This window comes from Phascolarctos cinereus, unplaced genomic scaffold, assembly GCF_003287225.1.
Source record: "Phascolarctos cinereus isolate Bilbo 61053 unplaced genomic scaffold, phaCin_HiC Scaffold_5;HRSCAF=322, whole genome shotgun sequence".
Lineage (NCBI taxonomy): Eukaryota > Metazoa > Chordata > Mammalia > Diprotodontia > Phascolarctidae > Phascolarctos > Phascolarctos cinereus.
This window is the reverse complement of record NW_027555958.1, coordinates 468,356,518-468,384,255: the sequence shown is the minus strand read 5'-3', so window position 1 is coordinate 468,384,255 and position 27,738 is coordinate 468,356,518. Positions and strand designations below refer to the sequence as shown.

Below are 27,738 nucleotides of genomic sequence, written 5' to 3'. Positions count from 1 at the left end.
TTTCTGCAACAAACTTTCCCCAAGCCCTTTTATTCTGGGGCCTTCCTCTGTGAATGATTTCGTGTTCATCCTGTCCGTAGCTTACTTTGTATCTAGGCTTGCATGTTGTCTTCTCCGTTAGACTGTGAGCTCCTTCCTTGAGGGCAGGGACTGGCTTTTGCCTCTTTTGTATCCCCAGGGATACAAAAGTGACCGCACGTAGTAGGTGCTTAATCAGTGTTTGTTGATTGATTGATTGAGATTGATTTCTGTACAGCTGAGAGGTGAGATTTCAGAGCAAGTCACTGGTTAGCACCCTCAGGAACCCATCTATTCTCTCACAGCTGAGGGGATGTGGGCGCTGCCGCCAGCAACAGAAATGTCTCCGAAAAGTCTGAGCTGCCTGCGGTAAGCCCTCCCTCCCACGTTTTACTACCAGACCCCGTCGTTTCCACGCATTGCACAGAACTGACCCCGCCCCCGTTTCCCTGCAGCCCTCTTGCATCAAGGCTTGGCCGAGGTAAAGTACAGAGGATTCTAAGGCCTGTGTCTTCGCAGAAGAGGAAATTCACTTCTCAGCAGTCAAAGGGGCATGGTCAGCCCGTCCCCAGGCTGACGTGTAGCCCGGCAGACTGGAAGGGATTTTCCCCACTGGCTTGGCTGGTGTGCAGGCTTCCCATCGGGATCCCGTAGAGGAAGGAAAGTTAATTATCTTTCTTCATCCACAAAATGGAGATAATAATACCAGTAGTATTATACAGTATTAGATTTCAAGTTGTGAGGTTCAATATATGTTATATTTAATATAAAATATTTATATATGTAATACATAATATTAAATGTCACATGTGAGTTCTCTCTGTTTAATCATCACGATAATTCTGGGAGGGAGATACAGTATTTATCTATATCTATCTATCTATCTATCTATCTATCTATCTATCTATCTATCTATCCACCTACCTACCTATGTACCTACCTGCCTTAGTTCATGTGAACCCCACAACCTGAAATGCAATACTATATATATGACAATTATCAGTAGTATGATTATTTTCCTAATTCTTCTTCTCTTCTATTTGATCTCATTCAGAGAGATAAGACCCCAGAACAAGTCACTGTCCTGCTCTTATCCTCACATAGTTAATGTTCTTCGGCTTCTTACACAGGCAGACATGATTGTTTTTGGTAACTGGGAGACATGTTCATTTTCTGTAGCCTCTCTGAAGGCACCTCTGCCATCTCTCCAGGAGCAGATAAGATGATGGTGATGCTATGGACCTCATCCCATTCCCACATGGGCTTGGTTTCTTCTACTAAGTCTATAGTTTGAAACCTTTCCTTTCTATGAAGTTTGGAGATGACGAATCCATGGTATGGAAACATGTATTAAAATGCTTATGACGTCAGTGGGGGGAAGCATCATTAATGCTAATGAATCAGCGAGATGTGTAACAGTGATAGTCAGTGGTTTGTCAGGGATGATGCTGTCCTTTCACTATTTTTTTTTTTAATTCTCAAGCATAGTTCAGGGTATTTGTAGTATGGAGACATATTTTCTGCGCCTGATGAAAGACAGTGACCTGGTTCTGATTCTGGCTACTTGTCTGGTTATTTCAAGGTATTTGGTAGGAGCTGATGTTTCGTAACCTACTGCACAACTTCTGCTGCTTCCTCATCTAATGTTGCCTCTTCTGTTAAATGGGGTTGATGACAGCACCTCCCTCCCAGCGTGGCTGTGAGGACTGAATGACAGAAGCATCATCGAAAGTTTTGCCAACTCTCAGGTGCTACACGGGCTGTCCCAAAAATCTTCCTGCAGGTTTATGTTTTAGTAACTTCAGAAGTATGAAGGCTATAGACTACAAAACCAGTACTTGAAAGGTTAATTATTTAAAACTTTACAATATTCATATCTTTCTTATTAAACTTTGGCATAATCATTCTCTTTGTTATACTCACTCTAGTAGATTTTCAAATGTAGAAGACTTTCATCAGCTGCTGCTCAGTTACTGAAAGGATCACATTTGTAATCTTAGCCTTAAGGTCACCCAAAGAATGAGGTTTTGATGCTTACACAACAATTTTGATGTGACCCCCACAAGTAAATGTCTAATGGATGTAGATCAGGTGACAAAGGTCCCTCAATGGGATCGCCTTTGCTGATTCACTAGTTTGAGAAAGTGCCGTCTAGAAACCATCATATGCCCAATGCATGACAGGATGACCCTTCATGTTAAAATTTAAATTTTAAATTCATTACTCAAATTCACAAAACTAAATATAATAAAAAATGAAAATAATTGACCTCCCATATTATTTTTATAAGTTTGTAGCATTTATACTTCTGAAGCTATTTTTTTTGGGGGGGTGAGGCAATTGGGGTTGTCATGCCCAGTGTCATACAACTGGTAAGTATCAAGTATCTGAGGCTAGATTTGAACTCAGGTCCTCCTAAATCCAGGGCTGGTGCTCCATCTACTGCGCTGCCTAGCTGCCCCTGAACTTATTAAAGCATAAAACTGTACCAAGACTTTTGGGACATGCTTAATAAATGCTAGTTATTAATAATAATGATAATAATAAGTTCCATCTGTCAATAAGTCTGATCTTTTTGTAAGGTACCTTTTTTACCTTTCTGGTAGCAATGACCTGGTTCATAACCATTATCAAAAACCCATTTGTTTCTGGAAACAAATCTGCATGAGCAGCCATTTCTTGTCTCATGCTTTTTTGTAGACAAAAGCCCACTGATGTGGGACCCTCTCCTCATTGGTAGAGACTGATTACTCAGTGCCCCACACTTGTATGAGGTTTGAGCTTTCTATAGCTGGTTGGGCTGATGTGTTTCATTAATGTTGTATGGGTTTCTGTTGGGATACTTGTTGAATGTTATTGTTCAGAAGTATACATTAAGCCTCTTGGCGTAGGTGTTAATTACTTTAAATGTTCTTTCCATGAAGTTTTATTTCAGGAGTACAAGTCCATTATCATACATAACCTCAGCCTCCTAATTTGTAGCATAGTGCTAATTTATCACCATCATTATCATCTTGTTTTCATCTTTTTCAAGGAGCCGTCTTGGGACAAGTCACAATTCTCTGTTTAATGGTCTGAGGACGATTGCATAGCTGGACACAATGACTGCCTTTCACAATTGAATAAAAGCATTGGGATGTAAGCTCCTCTTCTGATGATACTCTTAAAAGCATCCTGGGTACAACTTCGGCAGGAGGAGAAAGGATGATGGAGATTTGTACCTCATCTTGTTGCCATGAAAATATTTTATTCTGTGCATTCTGTGTAGCTGTGAGGGACAGCTAGGTGGTGCCACAGAGGATAGCACACTAGGTCTGGAGTCAGGAAGACTCATATTCCTGAGTTCAAATCCAGCCTCAGGTACTTCCTAGCTGTGTGATCCTGGGCAAGTCTCTTAACCCTGTTTGCCTCAGTTTCCTTATCTATAAAATGAGCTGGAGGAGGAAATGGCAAACCACTCCAGTATCTTTGCTAAGAAAGCCCCAAAGGGGGTCACAAAGAGTCAGACACAACTGAAATGACTGAATAACAACAAGTCTAACTATGAATATTTGGTATGACGACATCTATTAAAAACATTGCCTTACAAAACAAACCAAAAAACCCATCAAGAATTCCTGCCTGCCATTGCTGACCCTTAGTAAGAGGCACCAGGGTTGAGCTTCCAAGTTCCAACAAATCCATACTAGAGATGGAGGGAGGGGTTTCTCCCCTTTGGAGCTCCAGAGGGCAGCCTGGAGAGTTAGCTTGGGAGAACTAGGGCACAGAAATTAGGGCTTTTTACAATATTGGAAGGGCAAAAAGAACAAGGGAAATTCTTGGATTGACAGTCAAATCTCTCCCTAACCAGGCTCAGCCTACCCTTCTGGCCTTTTCTTACAGTACTTCCTTTCATGTAATCTCTTCCCCAGCCAGAATGAACTAAGCACCATTCCCCAAACCCAGACCATATGTGCCCACTTCATTCATTCAATCAACCACCCATTCATTCCACATTGATGAAGCATCTACAATGAGCAAAGCACTCAGCTAGGCACTGGGGTTTACACAGATGAAAAACAACACAGTCCCTGTCCTTTGGCAGCCTACATTCTAATGGAGGAAGAGGTAGTGGGTGGGAGAACCTGACCAAGGGCTCCGGCAAAGCTGGAGGAGGGGTTGAATGCTTCACAGGTGCCATGGGACCTGAGCTGAGCGTGGAAGAAGCGAAGGCCTCTTCTGAATTCCTCAGTGGCTAGTGACCTCTTCTGAAGAGAAAACTCTTTTTATCGATCTTCTATTTATAAAAGGTCTTTTCTCGAACTAAACTGCCAAGCATTCAAATGCTACTGCAGAGAGCGCAACTCCGATGGGCTGGCCACATTGTTCGAATGCCAAACGGACGCTTGCCAGAAAGACTATTTTATGGAGAGCTCACATAGGGCAAGTGCTCACATGGTGATCGGAAGAAGCGACACAAGGACACTCCAAAGGTCTCTGAAAAACTTTGGAATCAATTGTGAGACATGGGAGACACTGGCACAGAACCATGAAAGCATGGCGTCCCCTCATGAGAGAAGGGGCTGTCTTCAATGAGTGAAGCAGAATTGAAGCAGCTCAAAAGAAACATGAGATGCACAAATTTAGAGAATCCACCCCAAGTGTTCACATGGATGCTTGTGCCCGACCCGCGGTAGGGCATTCCAAGCTTGTATTGGTCTGAGCAGCCACAGGCAGACACCTTGAAACTGGACCCTAATGCAGTGAGGTCATTTTGGTCCTCTTGGAGAACCAAGCACAACCCCCAGCATCATTTATCGAGCTGTAGAATGGGTTCTTCCCTCCAGTAGAATGCAGGCATTTTGAGGAGAGGGACTATATTGTTTGGTTTCTGTAGCCCCAGCACCTAACACAGTGCTTAGCACATAGTGATTGTTTAAAAAGCTCGTGAGGGAAGGAAGGAAAGAAGGCACCCACAGCTCTAATGCTGCAGTCAGAACTTGAACCAGCCTTCAGACTCCAGGTCCAACACTCTTCCCTTTGTACCACCCCTATCTTCCCATCAGACTGCACCACTCGAGACTCAATGATTCTGGGAAATCTTTTTCAGAGAAACATGCATGTGTGAGGTCAGATTTAGCTGTGAACACCTGGGACTTGTGCCAAAATGTCAGAGTGAGGAGAGACCTCAGAAGGCATCGAGTCTGACCCATACCTAAACAAGATTCCCTTCTACAACATTCAAGGCAATTGATTGGCCATCTGGCCTCTCCTTGGAGACCTCCAGTGATAGGGAACTCCCTAACCCAGAGGCGGGCCCTAGCCGGAATCTCCTTTCTGGTATAGTTTTCTATCCCCACCTCTCTTCTGTTAAAGTCTTTGTCTCAGAAATGAAGAGAGAAAAGTGTTGGGCTCCTTCACTTCTGTGGCTCCTGCTGGGGCTTGGGTGTTTGACAACTTATGATTTCCTTCCTGTATTCTGGTAGGGTGTCACTGACTGTAGATGCCTGGGGGTATTAGAAAAACTTTTTGTTTGGCTTAAATTGTCAGGGCAATGACCTTGCTGGGAGAGCAATATTTTCTACAACCCAAGAGCCTTCTGTATAGTGAATTAGGGGCTAGGAACCACCATTTCCTTAACTCTGAAGATGAGAATTAAGAATGATTTCACGAAATTGTAGAATCTAAGTTGGAAGGGACCTCAGAGGTCATCTGCTCTAAAAGAAATTCCCATCAACAATATATCTACAGGTAGTCACCTAGGCTTCACTAAAATGCCTCCATATTGGGGAAAACCCACTACTTCCCAGGGTAGACCATGTGCTTTTAGATATTTAATTTTGCTTTTTCAATGAACAAAAGCACATTTTTTCTATCTCCCCCCTTTCTGTTTTCCTTTACCAAAATAGAAAATAAAACAAAAATATTTTTTAAAACAAATACGTGTAATCAAGTGAAACAAATTCCCACATTGGCCATATCTGAAAATGCATGTCTCCCTCTGCAACTTGAACCTCTCACCTTCTCTCCATCATCAGTCCTCTGAACTCATAGTTGGTTCTTATATTGATCTGAGCTTATTTTAAGCCTTTCAAAATTGTTTTTCTTGACAGTGTTTTGTTGTATAAATTGTTCTCCAGGCTCTGCTCCCTTCCCTCTGCATCAGTTCATACAAGTCTTTCCAGGTTTCTCTGAAACCATTCCCTTCATCATATCTTGTGGCATAATAATATTCCATTATATTAATATGCTATAATTTGTCTAACCAATACATGGGCATCCCTTCAGTTTCCAATTCTTAGCCCACAAAAAAAAGCTGCTATAAATATTTTTTTTGTGCATATGGCTCATTTCTCTCTTTCTTTTTTGGGTCTCTTTGTATAGTGTTAATTCTCAAGAAGCTTTTCCTTATACCCAGGAATGTCCTGGTAAATATTTAGTCAACTTTGAAGTTTAATATGCATTGTTAACATATTCTCCGTCACTTTCTGAAGTCTGGGCAATCAACAAAGCAATGCATCAAGGCCTGATTTGTGTTGGTATTTCCAAGGTATGCACGCTCATGCTGGACATGTAACAATAGCGTCTCTAGCCAGTTAGAGCTGGAGATGGCCTCAGCACAGCCCTGCACAGAACCTCATCTCCTTCTCTGGTCACATCTACCAACAGCTACCAGCTCTGCCCTCTAGGCTCAAACAGCCATTTTCTCTCCCTTTTTTAAAAATTGCATTTTTATTATGAACTTAATAATTATCAAAAAATAATGAATATTTCAGTACACAAAGGACCAAAAAGGAGATTGTATGTGAAACTGTCAACTTTTTAAAGAATGCTTTCAATTTAACACAGTAGTAACACTTGGCACCTTGCCCTAAGAAAGGTCCCATGAGTGGACCCGGGTTGGCAGAGTAGATAGCCTCAAGTGGCCCTGGGCTCAGGAAATTCTGGACTCAGGAGATGCAATTCAGTTGGAGTTTCAGATTTTGAGAGAGCCAAGGGGCTGGCAGCCATGGGATAGAGGGCTTCCCATCAGAGAGATACAGATTTTCCAGTGGATGCTTTAAGGGGAGAATAAAGCTCTCCTAAACTCCTGAAAAGGGGGTGAAGCGGCTGTCTGTCATTGGTCCTTAAGCGTGAAGAACGGTGAAGCCTGACTCTCCCTGCCTCCCTCTTCCTCCATGCCGAGGAGGACGAGCGGCCGTATTACACGAGTCCTCTGTTTCTTAAGCTGTTGTAATTTTTGATGTTTTCATAAGTAACTATGACCAGTCGTAATTCCTATGCTGTCTAATTCATGTCTTTTATTAACTGCACACAGGGGAGACTGAAATGAAAGTCAGCAAACAGTTTACAGAGCACACAACTAAACAACAGAGGTTTCAATCTCAGTCCAAAATGCCAAATGGCTCTCCCCCTCCCCCCCACTCCCATGCCCCCTTAGTGGGAGTTGAGCTGAATGAGGGGAAATTTTATGGGTTTGACTTGGAAATGACTTTAAAAATCTTTCACTTATTTATTTATTTATTTACTTGTTTGTTTGTCTGTTTGTTTATTTATTTATTTATTTTTTTATCTAGCTATCTATCTATTTATTTATTTATAGGCAACTGGGGTTAAGTGACTTGCCCAGGGTCACACAGCTAGTAAGTGTCAAGTGTTTGGTCTGAGGCCGGATTTGTACTCAGGTCTTCCTGATTTCAGGGCTGGTGCTCTATCCACTGTGCCACCTCGCTGCCTCTGGAAATGACTTTTATAAGCTCCTAAATGGCAGAGAAGATGAACCACATGACTTGGCAGTCATTTAGCTTAACACATGGACTTAGGTGGCCTGGCAGACTTCTTAAAATTCGAGATGCTTTTCTCAGAGACAGCACAGCCCACAGGCAGAGCTCATTCCTCGCCTCCCCCCCCCCATTGTCCTTTTCTAGGCATGCATCCTGATGACACCAAGAGCTGATACCTAGTAGGAACCATTGCCTAAGTGAGAGTTATCTCTCTAAGGAAGGAGCTGAGGAAAGAATCTGGCCAGCCTGAAAAAGGTAGGGCTGAAGAAGAGAGAAGAATAATTGCTTCCTTCCTACCCTGCTTTTCCATCTAAATTCCCAAACCCTTCCAGATAACACCCCATAGTGGTTACACCTATTACATTTCATCTTATTTTACTGGACCCAAAGTTTTGGCTCTGCCATCTAATGTCTTGCTCACCCCTTCAACTGTGTCATCATCTATGGATTTATCCAAGTCATTGATTAAAAAAAAATGCTAAATAGTTCTGGGTCAACCACCGATCTCTTAGTCACCTCTCTGGAGATCCTTCCAAGATGGCATCTTTGCTATTCCACCCAATGATCCACCTACTTGTACTAGTGTCTAGCCCATATCTTCCCATCTTTTGTTTTCTCTGTTTTCTCATAGGAATGAATTTTTAAGTTCTTTCAGTAATCTGGAGTCACATTTTTAAAAAATGTACTTCATATTTCTAAGGATGCCCTCCTGAATTTTAGCCTAGAGAGATTAGTGAAGTATCCCCAAATTTCTTGATGTCCAAGCAAAAGAATATTGCGCATAGCCAGGATTCAACACAGCTCTAATCTGACCATACCTGCTAACTCTTAGGGAATGTTTTCTGTGTGGGGGGTGAGAAAGATATGTGGCATGGTGACAAAGTGTGGCAGAGCAGAGGAAAACCATTTCCTACCACTCAAATGCAAAGGGCAACACTAATAATTTCCTCTATACTCTTTCCTCCCTGATCCTGTGAGTCACATTAGAAGTCAACAAAGACCAATGGGTTCATGTATAGCTAAATGGAAAAGGGGGAAATAGAACTTAGCAGCATGGTTTATAGCTGTTAATCACTGGGCGCCAACCCTATGGGTATGGATCATTGAAACACTTGTCCTCTGCACAGAGCTGAGGGCACTAAAAGAGGAAAGGAGGGGTAGTGTGGCAACAGAGGAAAGAGCACTGACTGAAGTCAGACGACCTGGAATCAAATCTTCCTCCATACTCCCTGGTGACTCTATGTCCTTGGGCGTCAGTTTCCTCATGTGTAAAATGAAGGGATTGGACTAGATGGTTTCTGAGGTCCCTTCTAGGTATAGATCTGTGACCCCATGGGAGATTTCCATATAAATATGTGTATAAATGTAAATATATCATCACCTAAAACACTTGCTTTTAGCATCCACGTTGTTTTCATGTGTGTGTGATTAGGTTGACCTCCTTTGAGGAGCTTTGACCACTCATGTCCTTGAGGAGGCCCAGTACCGTTCCAGAGCCCAGTCTAGGTGGCACAATGTTATTGGCAAGCCAGAGCATAAGTGGGGAGTGGCTCTTCTGCCGGGCCTTTGGGTAGGTTCTCCACGATGCTGGTGAGCAGCTTTGGTGAGCATCAACCTCCAATTTATGCCATAGTGGACAAGCATCACAGTAAAAGGCCGTCCAGAGCAGAGATTCTATGAAAGTTCACAGAGAATGAGCATTTTTTGTTTGCTAGATGACGAGCGGCTCCTGGGTAGTGTAGTAGATGGCACTCCTCAGTCGTTTACTCAAATCAAGTCAACAAGTCAACAAATGTTTATCTGTTGTTGTTCGGTCATTTTCAGTCATGTCCTACTCTTCATGACCCCATTTGGGGTTTTCTTGGCAGAGATACTGGACTGGTTTGCCATTTCCTTCAACTCATTTTACAGATGAGGAAACTGAGGCAAACAGGGTTAAGTGACTTGCCCAGGGTCCCACAACTAGTAAGTTTTGAAGCTAGATTTTAACTCAGGAAGCTGAGTCTTCCTGATTCTAGGTCTGGCACTCTGCTGCACCACCTAGCTACCCTTAAGTATTTGTTAAGCACCTACTATTTTCCAGGCACTCTATAAAGCACTTACTAACTGTGGGACCCTGGGAAAGTCATTTAAACTCTCTCAGCCTCAGTTTCCTCATCTGTAAAAAGGCACATAGGTACAGTTATCCCTTCCACATTGTGACTTTACCCATCTCAGTTTTGATATATTGTGGGTGGGCATAAGAAATTAAATGGGAATTTTTGGAAGTTTTGCAGAACAATGTACAAAGGCCAGCAGATGACACAGAAAAATTTAGAAATTCAGAAATGCATAAAATATATGTATAGTATTGTATAATAGCAACACATTTTTTCTTTTAATACCACAATAATTCGGGCTTCTTGTCTGGTATGAAGGGAGGGCCAAAAATTTTATGCAGATTTTCCAGATCACGGGGGCACTGTACCCTAATCCCCATGATGTGGAAGGGATAACTGTATAATAAAAGGTATAATAGTACCTCCCTCACAGGGCTGTTATGAGGATCAAGTGAGATAAAATATCAAATGTTTTGTCAACCAACATAAAAGCGAGACATAAATGATTGCTGTAATGATGACAATGATGATGATGATGACAGATGAAGATGATGGTGATAGATGACGATGATGATGATGATGATGATGATGATGATGATGATGACAGATGACAATGATGATGACGATGATGAAGATGAAGATGATGATGACAATGATCATGACAATGATGATGATGATGATGATGATAAAGATGATGACGATGATGATGATGACGACATACAGCCAGGTAGACAAACCATTGGGTTGGTCCATTAGTACCAACATCTTGAGGGAGATGCTACATATGGATGATGAGCTGGGCCCAAAATGGAAACAGAGAAAGAGGTTGAAATGGATAGATCACCTTTAAGAAACTGTGCAGGATTTTCAATGACCCAGAGCTCCTCATCTTTTTGACACCCAGGTTGGAGAATGCCTTTGGAACCATCTCTGAACTGTGGAACGTGATGATCTCAGAAGGTTCAGGTGACCCAGAAGATTATCTCTTACAGGTGACCCAAAGGGAAAATATGCCCATTGTGTATAAGTTACCAGAGGCATCTGAGAAGTGGTGCAAAAGCTATCGGGACATGTGGGTTCAGAAAGGGATGTGGAATGGGCCAGTCCCATAGCAAGGTCAGGGATAACAGATGCTTAACCCAAGCATTTCACTAACGGCCACAGTATAGTAAAAGGGTCCGAGGATGATATCCAGAGCCTTGGGAAGGTCTTCTGTGGAGAGATGCCAGTGAGAGTTGTGTTCCATGGGAAGGAGTGGTCTGGACTGGTGAGACCCCCGCATCCCCATCAGCATCCAACTGCGTTATCAGCATGGTACCCTTCTCCTTGTTTTCAGCTGGTATCCTACATTGGGAAGGAGCTGTTCTCAATGTAAAGAAGACTGTGGCTCAGAAAGGAAAGGACCTGGTGCCTCCCTGACTGACATCTTTGCTCCTAATGACCATGAGCATCAAGAAAAAGGCCGGGCTTCAGCCAATAACGTCAATAGAATCCGCTTGGGGTGGCTGGCTCCAAGTGAGACAAAACCTTTCCTACTGAAAGGGGAAAATCCTATGGAAACAGCCCTCCAAACCTCTGTGGAAAATAAGGGCGGACATCTGGGGACTCCTCCTCCCCCCTGGCCCTCAAACAGGAGACCAGATCATCGGGTAGCAGGGTCTGCTCTGGAAGACTTTCCCTGGACGGTTGCTTTTCCAAGGTCATCAAGGCCTCCATTTCAGTCTCCTCTGGCCCTTCCACTGACCCACTCTCACTGGGGTCAAAGATGAGGCCTCTTTCTTTCAGGGAGAAAAGGTCCCTCCCAACATTGGTGCTGGTGCTGGAGAAAACTGGGCTCGGACAGTTTCTGATCACCACATTCTTGCCCAGACCCAAAGGATTGACTTGGGATTCAAAGGCTGAGACTCTCGGGTCACTGATCTTGTGGGTAGGGTGCGCCCCAGGGAGCAAACTGGAGATCTGTGGTTTGTAGCCAGTGCTGGGGTCAGGGAGATAAGCGACGGTCACATCCACAAGCGGTGAGGTGTGCGGGTCCTCCCCAGTCGCCGCGGGCTCTGTTGTGGTTTCCATTTTAGAGTGTATGGGTTGGAATTCTTTCTGGAGATAGGTTTCCTCTATCTCCGTGATTACTGGATCTGGGTCAAGGGATGACTCGCTGGAATTATTCATGATAAATTCACTTATTTCCTAGAAGAGAAAAAAAGTGCATTATTTCCACAAAACCAAGGTGCAAAAAGGAAAGCTGAGCAGAAAACCAGAAACCTGTCTCCACTCTGCTTTCTCTCAGCCTCTCTTTTCCTTTCTCATTCCTTTTCTTCATTTTATTTCACTTCCTTATCTCCTATTTTTGTTAGCTAATAGACTGAATATTAATCTAGTACTCCTGTTACATATGTGTGTATACACATATAAACACACACATTATATACACACATGGACATATATGCACACACACACACACACACACACATACACATATGTATATAGGGCATCTCAAAAAGTCCCCATGTAGGGGCAGCTAGGTGGTGCAGTGGATAGAGCACCGGCCCTGAGTCAGGAGGACCTGAGTTCAAATCCGGCCTCAGACCAAACACTTGACACTTACTAGCTGTGTGACCCTGGGCTAGTCACTTAACCCCAATTGCCTAAAAGCAAAAAAAAAAAAAAGTCCCAGTGCAGTTTGAAGCTTTAACATCTTACAAATGCACTTTTGGGTCTCCCTCTTTAAATACAGAGCTAGGCAAAAGATGAATAAGGATCAGTGAATTCCCTTCAAACAAAATATTATAATTAAAACAATGACTTTTGCTCCATCGTGGTTGGGTTTGGTTATAATGTGAGATGAAACGGGAAGGGCTTGGCATAGGATAGGGGTCAGTCAGCAGACCGGCCTGAGGGCCAAACCCGGCCCAGGATCTGTTTCTGCACAGCCCGTGAGCTCTCCCTATCAGTACTGGGGGTGATCCTTTGCCGGCCCCTAGTAGAGGATGCAGTCCTGGAAATCAAAAGAAAACCAGGTTCATCTCCAGCCTCAGACACTCACTGGCTTCTGACTGTGGAGAAATCAGGTAAGTCCTCTGAACCTCAGTCTCTTCATCTTTATGTAACTGGGTATTCTGTGTTTGACTCCCTTTCCCCAATCATGGGGGGAACCACGTTTGAATACCTGCTTACGTTCCACGTGGAGACAATACCTGTAGGTGACGACCTCCTGCTGGGTTCTTGGGAGGACCAAATGTGACACTGCATTTAAAGCACTTGGTAACGTTGACACACTAAGTAATTGTAGCTATCGTTATTATTGATGGGGATGCAATAAAGCAGAAGAATCGGCCTACGTGTAGCTGGCCTACGGTGTCCTGGGGGAAGAAGGCGCAGCCTGATTTCAAGGTGGCTGGACAGATACCACCCACCATCTGCCCCTTCAGGGGTTGCCGGCCTTGCGGGTCTCACTGTGGAGAGATGCGTGGTGGCCATGAGAGGGATGCACGGCCCAGGGCTAGAGCTGGTGGGGCCTCAGACCGCAGGTACTTCTACCCTCTCAGTTTAGTTTAGTTTATTAGGTTTTATTTAATATCCTTTTTTAATTAACAAAAAAACCGATTTCTTTCCCCCTTCCATCCTCCCTCCCTCTCCCATAAGAAAAATGAGAAAAAAAGAAAGCCCAAACCTTGTAACAAATGTGCACAGTCGAACACAACAAATTCCCTTGTTGGTGGTATGTGTCATCCTGGGTCCTCTGGAATTGTGCCAACCCCCTCATTTTACAGATATGGAAACTGAGGCCCAAGGGTGTTAAGTGACCTGTCCACGGTCACACATAGCATCCTATATCTGGAGCTGGAAGACACCTCAGAGGGCACCTATTCCAGGCCTATAATACTCCTTGTGAGCTCCCTGACCAGATTAAAATGTCATTAGGAAATATTTAACAGAGTAAGCAAAAATACAATGCAACATAGATAATGTTAATTTATGGATTTGTTCCGTGAAGTTTGGACTCAGTCAAAGGGCCGCACTTGAGGACCTAGAGGGCCACGCGTGGGCTCGAGGCCACAAGTTCCCCACCCCTGGTGACTTAGCCATACACTTAATGTATGTGCTACATACATTACCCATTATACAGACATGGTGCCTCTAACTCTGAGTCCAGATTGGGACCTGCTCTTTACCGTGTAGTCTCAGAGAGCTGATGGGCCAGAGGTGACTTGTCCACAAGGATGCAGCCAGGACGTGTCAGAGAAGGGACTCAGACTCTGGCCCAGCCAATGGTCTTTATTGTGACCACTGTCACTCCTTGTCCCTTTTATATATGTTTGTATATTCGGGGTACTTTGTTGTTAACCACTTTACAAACATGAATATTTCCCCGTGCAAGAACAGAAAAAGAGGATTGCATATCTACAGGGAAAGAGCAGTAACACTAAACTCAGAAGCCTTGAGTTCGAATCTCACCTCTGACACTCACTGCCTTGAACGCTTCATTTCTCTGGACCTCAGTTTCCTCCCCTGAGAAATGAAGGAGCTCAGTGATCTGTGAGTTCCCTCCCTGTTCAAAATCTATGATTCTATGATATGAAACAATGAATTTCCAATACCTTTAGCTTGGGTTTCTGTTGGGACCATCATTTATTTCAAATTTAATAGTTGCTCCAGCACCGCCCTGCTTCCCTTTGCCTCCTTCTGAACCAGATGTTAGTTTTTAAGCAAATATTTTCAACAGAAAAGTTATCCCAATTTTGACCTTCCCCCACTCCTCCCCCATCCTCAGAAACTCCCTCCTCCTCCCCCAACCATTATCAGTTCTTGGCAACGCTTACCTGTAAGGTTTTTATAGCACAACTATTCCTCACATTGGGGACGTCTTCATGAAGCCAATTTGGTAGGAGCAAGAGGAGTCGCCTTTTAATTCTTAAAAAAAAAACCACAACACCCGACATGAAATATTATAAGAAGGAGCTATCTATGGAGTGCCTAATTCAATTCTATTCAGCTATGACAGTATCATAGGAAGACGGTTAAGCTGGAAAAGCCAAGGTGGCCTGGGTAGGGATGCTCACACTCATATTTACTGAGCTATCTGATCTTCATTTAGACTCTCTGGGTCTCAGTTTTCTCATCTGCAAAATAGGGATAATAATACCTATCATAACACAATACCTATAATATCTATGAACCCTTACATTATGGGGTTGTTATGAGGAAAGCACTTTATTGAGGTACTATAGGAATGAGAGCTGTTAGGAATATTAATACTAGTTCAGTCACATCCAACTCTTCATCTTGAGTCATTTGCCATTTCCTTCTCCAGCTCACTTTACAGATAAGGAAACTGAGGCAAACAGGTTAAGTGACTTGCCCAGGGTCACACGGCTAGCGAGTGGCTGAGGCCGGATTTGAACTTGGGGAGGTCAGTCTCCAGGCCCTGTGCTCTGTGCACCATGGCACCACCTAGCTGCCTAGTACTAGAGGCCCAGCCAGGCAGACCTCATACATGACACTCCATCTCCTGTACTTCCTCCTCAGCTCTGTCTCTCACAAATCCTGGGCTCCTTCATGGGCCAGCCTAAGAATCATCTTCTACAACAAGAATTCTTCAGTGTCTTTGTGTCACAGACCCCGCAGGCAATTGGTTTGGTGAAGCCTGTGGGCCACTCCTCAGAATAACATGGTTAAATGCACAATATAAAACAGATAGGATTACAAAGGAAACCAGTTGTGCTGAAATACAGTTACCAGCCGGGGGGCCTGGAATCTGGAAGACCTGAGTTCAAATCCAGCCTCAGATGCTTAGTAGCCATGTGACCCTGGGCAAGTCACTTAACCTCTGTTTGCTTCAGTGTCCTCAACTGTAAATGGGGATATAATAGAACCTACCTCCTAGAGTTGTTGTGAGGATGAAATGAGGGCCTGGCACATAACAGACATAAGTACTTGTCCCCTTCTCCTTCCCCCTTTGAACTATTTTAAACCATATTTATGGGCCCCTGGTTAAGGCACCTCCCTCCTTAGAATAGAAGCCCCTTGAGGGCAGGGGCTGCTTTTGCCTTTCTTTGTACTCCCAGAGCTTAGCACAGTACCTGACACACAGTGGGTGCTTAATAAATGCGTGTCTACTTGAAATAGTTATCCAAATATGAACTTTAAAAATTCCCCGATCCCAGACTACGAACCTTGCCCTTCATCTTCCCCCACTCCTGTCTACCCCTTTCCCCATCGCCTTGTATCTGCCGGGAACACGCTTTGTTTATTTCCACCAAATGTGGGTGTGCTCTCACCCATCTGGGCTGTAAGCTCCCTGAGGGCAGAGGCTGCCTGGCTGCTGGCCTTGTGTCCCCCACACGTGCAGCACAGCCCCTGCAGGGGCACCGATATTCAACCAATGCCTATCGATTGATTAGGACGGAGTGAGACCAGCAGCGTTAGGACAAAACACTGGCAGCTCAGGCGGTCCCAAACACAGCCCCCCACTCTCTCCTCTCACTATGTGAAATGTTTTCCACACTTCTTCCCATTTCTGTTTCCTATATCAGGATCTGACAAACAATTCCCCGTTGAACATTGAATAACAGGATATGTTCCTATGTACAACAATTAGCTTAGCTTTAGAATCTCATTTCTCTCTCTCTTTTAAAACGTATTAATAAATTCAAAATCATTTCCTGCCCCACCCCTGTACCTCTCCTTGCCAACTGCAGGTTGGTCTTTGCTGACACGTTTTCCTGTTTGTCCGGTGCGGCTAACTGGGAATCTTTGCTTTCGTGACACAAATGTGAATGATTTCATGTAGAGTATGGTTAAGGACAAAGTCTCCTGGGGCTTATGGCAGGCTTAATTAAAGGCAGCCTGAAATGATGGAACAGGTTCTGAACCTGTCTCTCAACAGCTCTGTGAATATGATTCTCTCTGGGTCATTTAACACTTGGTGTGTTACTACAGAAGAGAGTTCTGAGGCCTCTAGTCCAAGGACAGGAGATTCCCCTCTCCCTTGACACCCAACAAGGAGGCTCTGCTTAAAGACCTCCAGGGAGAGAGGTCCCCCCCACTTGTGAAGGCAGCCCATTCTCACGTAGGATGGCTGCTGGGAAGGGTTTTCTGACATGAAGCCAAACCATCCTATCTGCATTTCCCCTGTCCCTCCTGGTCTTGACCTCTGGGGAAGCAGAACAGGCTAACCCTTCCTCTAAATGGCAGGTTTCCAATACATGTAGATACCTATCATCTCTCCCCGCTTCCCCCTCCCGACCTCCCAGGCTTCTTTTCTCTGAGCTAAGAGGTCCCAATTCCTCTAGCCAATCCTCATAGGACACAAAGCCCAACCCCCTCTTTTTACTTTCCTCTTAACAACTCCAAGAGGGAGCTAGTATAAATAGGATTATCTCTGTTTTACTGAGAAAGAAACTGAGGCCCTGCCTTTGGAACCAAGTTTGGCAAGTGACTTCCTCAAGGACACACATAGTGAGTAGCAGAATACTTATATATGTACTCAAGAGACTGCCAGTACAGACGCTGACCTTCCCAATGAACTGACCCACTTCCTCTTTAGGTAGCAAGGACATCAGCGCTTTGCCTCCACCATACTAGAAGATCCCTACACTTTCACTCCTTCCTCCTGGCTTCCTTTCGTTTCTCTTCTCTGATTCTCCACCCTCTCCCAACCGCAGCTAAAAGTTTATTGCCCAAACCTCCAGAAATCACATTTCCTTTGAACAGGACAATAATATAAAGTGCATTCAGAAAATCCATAGAAAGCACAAGAATGCGAAAGAATGTGCCAGTAGCTGGGACCATCTTCAATTTGATCATCCCAAGCGTTCCTACCGAGACCTGGCCACATCCTCTTCATTATTGTTGGTTTAATGTTTTAAAATACATTTTTCATTCGCAAACAGGGAAAGAAATTTAATAAAGTTGTACTTTCTTGATGGAAAAACTTGGAAAAACATACAGGTGGTGGTTTGTTTAAAGAGAAAAGAAACAAGAACCATTGAAGCTGGGGATGCAGCCCCTCAAGTGACCAGAGCCCTGTGCATTTGAGATGATGAAAACCTTGATGCTGATGATGGTCTAAGGTATGCTTTCTCAGGTTGTATTTATTCTATCTATACTTGCCCTGGTTGTCGGGTTCTGATGGAATATAAGCTCCCTGAGGGCAAAGACTGAATCCTCAGTGCTTAGCAGTTTCTTGGCACAGAATAGGCATCTACTAGAAGTTTTTTGATTGATATGTCTGAGTCAACTTAAGAAAGTAATCCATTCAGGCAATTGGGTAGGAAAAGTCAAAGCAGCTGTTGAGTATGTAGCCAAAATGTCTAGGTGATTGATTAGATTTTTTTTCATAGAATTGACTGACCAACCACATGTGTTTTGGTCTTCTGTAGACAGACATCAGGTGGGTGTTTGGGGTGACCTGAAGTTGGAGGGGAGGAGTGTGGTGGGAGGATAAGTCCTGGACACACTTACCTGACTCTAAGTGACTGCTTAAATATCACAGTCAAGAAAAGTGCAGACACCACAGTGACACAGAAGAGCATTGCAGACAAAAGTCCGGCGGTGGGATTTCTATTGCCTGGAAAGGAGGGAAAGACACAAGTGCTTGGCTTTTGTTGCAGCTGAATAATGACAGAATCTGCTTTCTCTCTTAGTGTGCACTGTGCAAGGGGGAAAGAGGTGAGAAGAAAGGGGATTCTGCTTTATGGGCTTCCCACTTTATAGGCCAGCCACACTCTGGAGACTGAAATAGTGAACTCCAGAGTAAAGTGTCATTAAGAGCCAGCAGATGTGGGAAACCACTGTAAATAGATGGGGGTGGTCAATGGAGGTATGCTTAGTGGGAAGGATATCAAAGGATAGTGGTAACGGTATATAGGAGACAGTGTTAGTGCTATTCTCCTCTATTGCCTGAATGGAGGGCTAATTCTTAAAGCATGTGAACTGATTTACTGTTTGGACAGACATACATAAAAGCAGGTTCCATTCCAAGGAAACTCTTTTGGTTTGAGAAGACAATGGCCTTGAAGAGAAGGGCTAAAATAGGAAGTTAGAAGCAAATCAATCCACCCATCCTTCCACGAGCATTTATTGACTCTGTTTTACCTGCTATGCTGGGTAAGTGCATTGGGAATAGAAGAGAAGGGATTTTTTCTTTTGAGATGTGATTTCTTCCCTCACTTTCAACAGTAATATCATTAATAGACCAAGTGTAACAATGAATGTTTGAATTACATTTTAGTTTCTTTTTTTCTTTGTGGATGGTGGAGAGCCTCTCCTTTGATAGGCAAGGTTCTTTCTGCAAACAACCTTTCACTCCGGAAAACTTGCATGCGTGGAGGGCTGGTGTCAGAGGGTTTTTAGAGGTGTGATTGTGAAAATGTGGTCAGGTTCAGTACGTTTCTGTGCTTGTGTGTGCATCTTTTCTTGGGATCCTTTTCAGTTAAACACCTTATTTGGTTTGTCTGACCTACGACATAATTCTCAATTGCCCCTCATACGTAGCAAAACTAACTTCTCTGGTAATGTGGTTTTGGTCTGGGGGTTTTTGTTGTTGTTTTTAACCTTCTGTGAGAAGTAAACAATATTCATGTTCAATTTGCCTCCATTTTCAAGGTAAAAAGATCACTCTTTCTAATCTGTTGAGAAAAGCATTATGTGTATCTTAACAGAACTAGAGGAATGAGCCCCAGAATCACTACTGGCAAGTCTATATTGCCTTTCCACTAGATTATAAAAGCAGGGCATTTATGGATGTGAATGCATTCATTTGTCCACCTCTCCAGCTATCCACCTTCCTGTCCATGCACTCATCCTCCTGCCTGTCCATCCATTCATCCATCCATGAATCCTTCCATCTATTCATTGTTCACCCAGCATTACCGAGCGCCTCCACACCTACTACATACATACAGGATGCTGTGTTGCAATATCGGCTATGCTGATTCACTTCATTCCTTGACAAGGGTTAACCCCCCTTCCCTCAAACTGGAGTGTAAGGTTCTTGAAGCCAAAGACTGTTCTCCATTTCCTATTTGTATGCTTCAGCACCCAGCATGGGGACTTACATGTAGTCAGCATGCAATGCTTGTTGGCTTGGCTTGGAGTGGATTGGAGACGTCACAGAATTCAGAGCTAGAAGGCAACTGAGAAGTCACCAAGTCTATTCCAAACCACCCCCCTTTTTGCTGAGGCCCAGAACCATGAAATCACATAGATAGGACAAGTGGGATTTGAACTCAGGTCCTCTGGGAACGCACAACCTAGGAAGCCAGGTTCCTAAATCCTGCGCTCTGCCACTGTACCATGGCTCTCTGTGTGACCCAACATGGGTTAACCTAGAAACAGCCATGCCAGACCAGCCTCATACTAGTAGGTGGGGGAGTAACATAGACACAGGGTACTTGGATTGGAGCAATGTGCCCCGTGATCACCTAGTAGACAAAGTTGGTGAAGGTGGCCAATATAGCAGCACCCTTAGATGGATTCAGCATCCGCTTCGTGCCCAGACCCAAACAGGAGTCATTAATGCTCCAATGTCAACTCCAGTCAACTAATAAGTGCGTATTAAGTATTTACTTTGTACCAAACTCTCTGCGAGGTCCTGATAATCCAAAAACAAAGAATGACACTATTCCTCCTCTCCAAGCGTTTGCACGCTGGCCTGGCTGGCGGTCCTCGATGGAGTGGCCCAGGGACCTGTGCTCGGCTCTGCCTTAGAATTTTGTCAGTTACTTGGATAATGGCACAATGGGCATCTTGAATTTCCAGGTCTTCAGGCAAAGGTGGGCTGGCCCCTTGTGAGGGATATTCTAGAGGGACCTTGTTAACATGCATGTTGGACTCAGTGGATACCCAGAAACCTTCTGACCTTGAGATTTTGTAATTCAATAAATCTTACAAAGCTGACCAGACATTCTCTGATGGGAACCGGATGTTAGCTGTCTTTGGGGGTCTTTTGTAACTGTACAACATATTAAACTTATTTTTGGCTAATATAAAAAATTTATCAAGCCATTCAATTAACCTTTACTGAGCTTTTTTTTCCCCCAAGCTACACTCCAGACCTTCCCTAACATGCTCCCTGGATGCTCTCTAAACCCCTCAAATTCACACACTCTCTGCTCTTGTGGCCTCTTCTTCTGATTCAATGGATCCCTCCAGAATCTCCAATCAAGGAGGGTGCCCAGGCCAGCCAGGTCTCGTTCCTCTCCAGGCTGCAAGATACCCTCATTCCCACCCCCTCTCTGGGCACAAGTTTCTTTTTATGTCTTCTCCCATTAGAATGTCCCTTGTAAGCAGGGACTGTCTTTCTCTCTGTTTGTATGTGTGTGCCCAGCAGCTGAGCTCGGTGCTTCATGTATATTAAGTAGTTAATAAATGCTTGCTGATTAGCTGAGTATATACTATGTTCAAAGCAGACACTTACGTATTCAAATAACCTAGTGTGTGCAGGATCTCATCAGTGTAGGTATTGCAGATTTCAGCTCATCCGTACCTGTCCATCCCTTGGGACTGCTGTCCATGTCAGTCCATAAGTCTACCACACAGGGTCCATCCAACATGGTGGAGGCCCTCTTCAATTTCTCTTGACATCACAAAGATCCTAGCAGAACACACAAACTATCTATTATCCCTCAAGTTCGTCATCTTTCCAACTGACTGCTTTTTAAGCTCATGTCTTTCTTTGACATGGAGACAATATTGGAGGTCTTCCTTGATTTCTCTTAACTCAATATCACAAGGATACCAGAGGAGTGCTCTGGCAGCCTACCTGTAACTCTTTGCACTAGACACATCTTCTTTACCTATCATAAATTTTCTCAGTGAAATCTTTTACTTCATTCCTCTTCCAAGTTCCTCATTGGCTCTACAGCGCACTCTGTACCTCTCCCTTGTCCTCATGGGACACTCATTTTAATTCTTCAGAAACCTTTGTAGTTTGGGGTATATATATATATAGCAACACTGCTAGGATTTGGATTTTTAAAAGGTGAGCTGTCATCTCAGAGGGAAACTTGGGGTCAGCAAAGAAGCTTTGTAATTTCTTGAAGACTCTTCATCCCACCCTTTCCTGTTCAGCTCCTGGACCAGTTCACTGGCCGTCTACGATGCCTTTCTTACATATGTAAAGACCCTTATTCTGGGCCAATGCTGAGGCTATGGCTGATGTGTCCACCGCTGTATGCTAAGTACAGAATGGGGGAATCCTGTACCTGTGTCTTTGACTTTTGCCTCAGTTCGGGAAGTTTAAAATACAACTAGCCCCAGTGGTTTGGACCGTGTGACAGCTGACCAGGGATGGTCAGGTGAGGATTGAGCATTAAATGAATGTTGATAGTTCAGGAAAGTCTGAGGTCAGCTAAGAAACCATCTTGCAAGTCCTTGTTAGTGGCCAACAAAAAGTGGCCAGCAATAAGAAGGATCTCCTGGATGCCCTGGGAGTGATAATCCTGGCACTATGCTGGCTCATCTGTTAACTGGATCTCTGATATATACATATATACATATCTCTCTCTCTCTCTATCTATCTATCTATCTATCTATCTATCTATCTATCTATCTATCTCTGTGTGTGTGTGTGTGTGTGTGTGTGTGTGTGTATACACATGTATATACCCAGTCGTGTGTGAGGCACTGCTGGAAGATTTACAGGGACGAGGAGTCCTAGACTCTTCCCTGAAGATAGTTATAATCTACTGGGGAGAAGGGATAAGGAACCATAAAAAGATGGCCCATATCTTCAATTCATCAAGATGGATACTACCCAACAGAGGGACTGGCTGCTGGTGTGAAAATAAGGAGAAATTTGAGCAAAAGTGGCCAGAATTTGTGATAGAAAGGCAGAGAAAAGTCAGGTATCATCATGTTTTCCAGAAAACTAGTTCTAAGGGATTCAGAGAAAGGTTAGACACCAGTGTATGGCTTTAGGTTCTATGGGAAGTCAGGTTGGGGTGGGAACTTGTCAAGAAAGAAAGTCTGCACCCTATACCAAGATAAAGTCAAAATGGGTACATGATTTAGATGTAAAGGCTGATACTATAAGCAAACTAGGAGAACAAAGACTATTTTACCTATCAGATCTATGGAGAACAGAAGAATTCATGACCAAATGAGATAGAGAATATTATGAAATGAAAAATGGATGACTTTGATTACATTAAATTGAAAAGTTTTTGCACAAAGCCAAGTGTAACCAAGATTAGAAGGGAAGCAGAAAGCTGGGAAACAATTTTTATAGCCAATGTCTCATTTCTAAAATATATAGAGATCTGAGTCGAATTATTAAGACTACAAGTCATTCCCCAACTGATAAATGGTCAAAGGATATGAACAGGCAGTTTCCAGATGAAGAAATTAAAGCCACCTATAGTCATATGAAAAAATACTCTAAATCACTATTGATTAGAGAAACGCAAATCAAAATGACTCTGAGGTACCACATCACACCTATCAGATTGACTAACATGACAAAACAGGAAAATGAAAATGTTGGAGAAGATGTGGGAAAATTGGAACACTAATACATTGTTGGTGGAGTTGTGAACCGATCCAACCATTCTGGACATCAATTTGGAATTATGCCCAAAGGGCTATAAAACTATGCATACCCTTTGACCCAACAATACCACTGCTAGATCTGTATCCCAAAGAGATAATAAAAACAGGAAAAGGACTCACATGTACAAAAATATTTATAGCAGCTCTTTTTGTGGTGGCCAAGAATTGGAAACTATGGGGATGCCTATCAATTGGGGAATGGCTGAACAAGCTGTGGTATGTGAATGTAATGGAATACTATTGTGCTATAAGAAATGATGAGCAGGCTGACTTCAGAAAAACCTGGAAAGACTTGTATGGACTGATGCTGAGTGGAGTGAGCAGAACCAGGAGAATATTGTACACAGTAACAGCCATGTTGTGTGATGACTGACCTTAACAGACTTAGCTCTTTTCAGCAATGCAAGAATCTAAAACAACTCCAAAAATAAAAAAAATGCCGTCCACATCCAGAGAAAGAACTTTGGAGTCTGAATGCAGATTCAAGCATGCTGTTTGCTCTTCTTTTCTTTTGTTGTTTTGTTTTGTTCCTTCTTTCTTGTGGTTCCTTCCATTAGTTCTAATTCTTCTGTACATCATGACCAATGGCAAAATATGCTTAATATGAATGTATAAGTAGAGCCTATATCAGACTGCATGCTGTCTTGGGGAGGTGGAAAGAGAGGGAGGGAGAGAAAATTTAAAATTCAAAATCTTATGGAAGTGAATGTCGAAAACTGAAAGTAAATGAATTATTTTTAGAAATAAATAAAAGTCTGAAGATCCAAAAATAATTCCATTGAGGAAGAAAAGGGTGAGCTATCCAAAGAGACCAAGTTAGAATTTTTTGACAAGGTTATTAGAGTGATAGATTAGGAAGTGCTGTGGACATAATTTACCTGGATTTCAGCAAAGAATTTAATGAAGTCTTTCATGTCATCATTGTGGGAAAAAAGAATGAGCTGTATTCTTGGTAAAAGGACAGTTGAGCAGAGTCCAACCGATTGAATGTTGATGGTACCTAACCAGTGGTCATTAATGATTCTGTGTCCATTTGGAAACAAGCCAGCAGGGGAGTGTCCCAGGGAGGGAACTGCCCTCCTTCCAGTCATCCAGGCTCACAACCAAAGAGTCATCCTCAACTCCTAACCCCTATATCTGATTCAATCCCTACAACACCTGTGGCAGCTGAGTGATACTGTGACTATGTAGAGTGGTGGTCCTGGAGTCGGCAAGACCTGAGTTCAAATCCTGTCTCAGACACTAGCAGTGTGACCACGGTTAAGCCAATTACTCTCCCTCACTCACAGGCCCCTCATCTCTAAAATTAGGGTAAAATAGCACCTACCTCCCAGGGTAATTGTAAACAAGATAACATATATAAATATGTAATAAAATATGTAAAATATGTAAAGCACCTTTGCAAGCTTTAAGATGCCATTTATAAAGCCCAGTTATTGCTGTAGTAATTGATGTTCTGCATATATTCATGGGCACATATTGTCTCCTCCATTAGATTGTAAGCTTCTTAAGGGCAGGGACTGTCTTTTACCTCTTTTTGTACCCCCAGCACTTAGCACATTAATAAATATTAATTGATTGACTGGTTTAAGGTTTGAGAATCATTATAATAGAAATAATAATTGAATCTATGAAAGCTGATGAGATCACAAAGTGAAATAATATGGAGAGAGAAGGGAAGAGAGTCCATGGTTAATGGTGCAACTTGGATGAATTCATGAACTAAATGGCTGAAATTCTGAAAGGAGGAAAACGAGGCCATTAGAATGTAAGCTCCTTGAGGACAGGAGCTGGCTTGGCATTTTGTTGGCTCCAAGTACTCTGACTCCAAATCCCACACTCTTCCCTTGGCAACTAAATATTTCTGTGTTCAATTTCCAGCACCAACACGTAATAGCTCGTGACCCTGGACCAGTTACTTAACTTCACTGGACCTCAGTTTCCTCATCTTAAAAATAGGAATGATAATAACACTGGGACTACCCACCTCCCAGGGTTCATGTGAGATGAACCTTATAACCTTTAAAACACTGTGGAAATGTGAGCTATGACATTATTCTTACCGGAAGTCAAATGGTCTTTAAAGATGGAAGCACTCAGAGGTACAACATGGTGAGCTTCGCCTTGGAAGGATTTCAAAGAGACCTGAGGAACTTGGAGAAAAAGAAGACAATGTTAGCACGGTGACATTACACCTCAGGTGGGAGATTTGCCTGAAAACCAGTTGCTCTACTTGCCTGGTGATGATGGAAGTCAGCCAGCAACTTTTACTGGCTTGGAAGGTGAGCTAAAGGCAGCAGCGTTTAAACGGATATTTCTGATCAGGTAAATCAGAATAAGAAGCATGTATTACACGGCCTATAAAAACTGCTTAATGTCAAGAAAACTAGAATGTGGCTTTATTGATCTTGCAAGGTATCTGGACTGAAAGTACCTATGGAGCTTTATTTCCTGGGGCCAAGAGACCTGACTCAGAAGATGTATGCAGAGGCTCCTCCCTGTTGATGTAGTCATAACCCTCAGCTTCCTTGAATCTCCAAAGCTGCCTCAGCCTCACCCTTCCACGACTGTCAGGAGGCTCTGCAAAAGAAGCCCAGTTTTGTCTAACTGGTATTTCAGGAGATCTCCAGGAGGGACAGAGACAGTGCACCAGAAATCCTTGGAATCAGTCTTTACTCGAACCTTCTGCAAAAACCGACATGGACCATACTCAAAGACTCTAAAATGCAGGGGCTCTGGGGAAAGGGAGGGAGAAAAGGAAGAAGGGGGGGGCTTTTAGCAGCCAGTTTCCTTTGTCTGACTAGGACATCCTAGAACTCTTTCCCCCCACAATTCTCCTTTCAAAGCTGCACAAGATAAGGTCAGGGGTTCTCTTCCCTCAGCAGACAGGAGAAATGCCATCCAGCAATTTTAAAAATCAGCTTTCTCATAATTTAAGAGGCTACATGGTTCGGTGGAAATAGTGCCAATTCTGGAATCAGGAGCCGGGTGCAAATTCCATTTTTGATGATTACAACTGTGTGGCTTTGGACAACGTTCCATGTCTCCATTTGTTCATCCATAAAATGAGAGGCTTTTGTGCTAGAAAGTCTCCGAGGTTCCTTCTGGCTCTAAATCTGTGGTCCTCAGACCCTGATTATTCGGTCATCCTGATATTCTGAATTGTTCTAGTTAATCCCTTTTAAAAATGTACATGTAGGGACATGGAGAATCATGCATCAAAGATGCATGCATTATTGCTGCAGGGGTCCCACAAAATATGCACCATGTCGTCCCCCCCAGGCCGCGTTCTTTTAAAACTGGGTTTATAGATTTCTGAAAAACAGCTTTATTCAATCCCAGCGGAATTTCTTTGGGAATAGCTGAATCAGTGTGGGTCGCTGCTAAATGGCTTCCTGAACATAATAAAGAGGGCATTTTGCTAAGAACCAACAAAGCAGGATTAAGGGTTCTTTCCTGTTGCAAGAAAACAATTTCCTCATTATTCAGATTTTCCTACACAACAAGGAAATGTATTTCTTTGTTTTGAAATTATTACTTGAAATATAACTTTTCTTTCAATTCCTTCCTTGCCTGGTTCACGTTTTGGAATTGTGTGCATTATTAAGTCATGGAATATTCATAGGCATCGTCCCAACACTCCATTGAAAAAGAATTATCATATGATAATAGCGAACAGTGAAAGAGGTCCATGAAGATGGCGCCACAGACGATCTATGTCACTGCATCCTCATGATCCCAAGAGAAAGGCATCCATTATCTCCATCTTACAAATAAATGTAAGTGTAAAATGACCATGATTGATTTCTGGATGTGGAGTCAGCAAGACCCAAGTTCAAATTCAGCCTTAAAACTCAGATGCAGTTTTAAGTTTTGATAGTTACTGAAACTATTAAAGCTTAAAACTGCACTTAAACTCTGAGGGCTTAGTTTGCCCAGCTGTAAAATAGGATCATAGCATCTGTTACTGTTGTTATGAGATCAGAGAGAGTATTTGTAAAGTACTTTGCCAGCCTTAAAGCTCTATATAAATGCCAGCTATTGTTGTTATTATGTATTTATATTAATATTGTCTAAGGTTCATCATAAATGAAGTACATATGTAAAAGTGGGGTTCTGCCCTAAGCCCAGTTAATCACAGAAGACTTAGATACCCGACTGCAATCAATCAATCAACAGTATAAACTAGATGTGAAACAATTCCTTAATCAATTGGAGAAGATTCGGGTCCTTTGAATATTGGATGAAGACAGATGGTGCTGCGCAGAAAATGGGTTGTAATTGGTTGAAAATGTCAGACACACTTC

At 43.1% G+C, this 27,738-nt stretch overlaps 1 protein-coding gene across 1 annotated transcript in view; it reads right to left on the bottom strand.

Moving 5' to 3' along the window:
- Positions 1-5,869: 5,869 nt before the first annotated feature.
- Positions 5,870-27,738, bottom strand: part of IL23R (interleukin 23 receptor) — a 67,405-nt gene continuing 45,536 nt past the window's right edge. Inside the window, exons 8-11 of the mRNA XM_020992983.2 lie at positions 25,495-25,584; positions 18,344-18,449; positions 14,701-14,791; positions 5,870-12,067 (exon numbers count right to left, since the gene is read on the bottom strand). Coding sequence (XP_020848642.1) covers positions 11,432-12,067; positions 14,701-14,791; positions 18,344-18,449; positions 25,495-25,584 — 923 coding nt within the window. The 3' untranslated portion in view covers positions 5,870-11,431. The remainder of the gene's footprint in view (positions 12,068-14,700; positions 14,792-18,343; positions 18,450-25,494; positions 25,585-27,738) is intronic.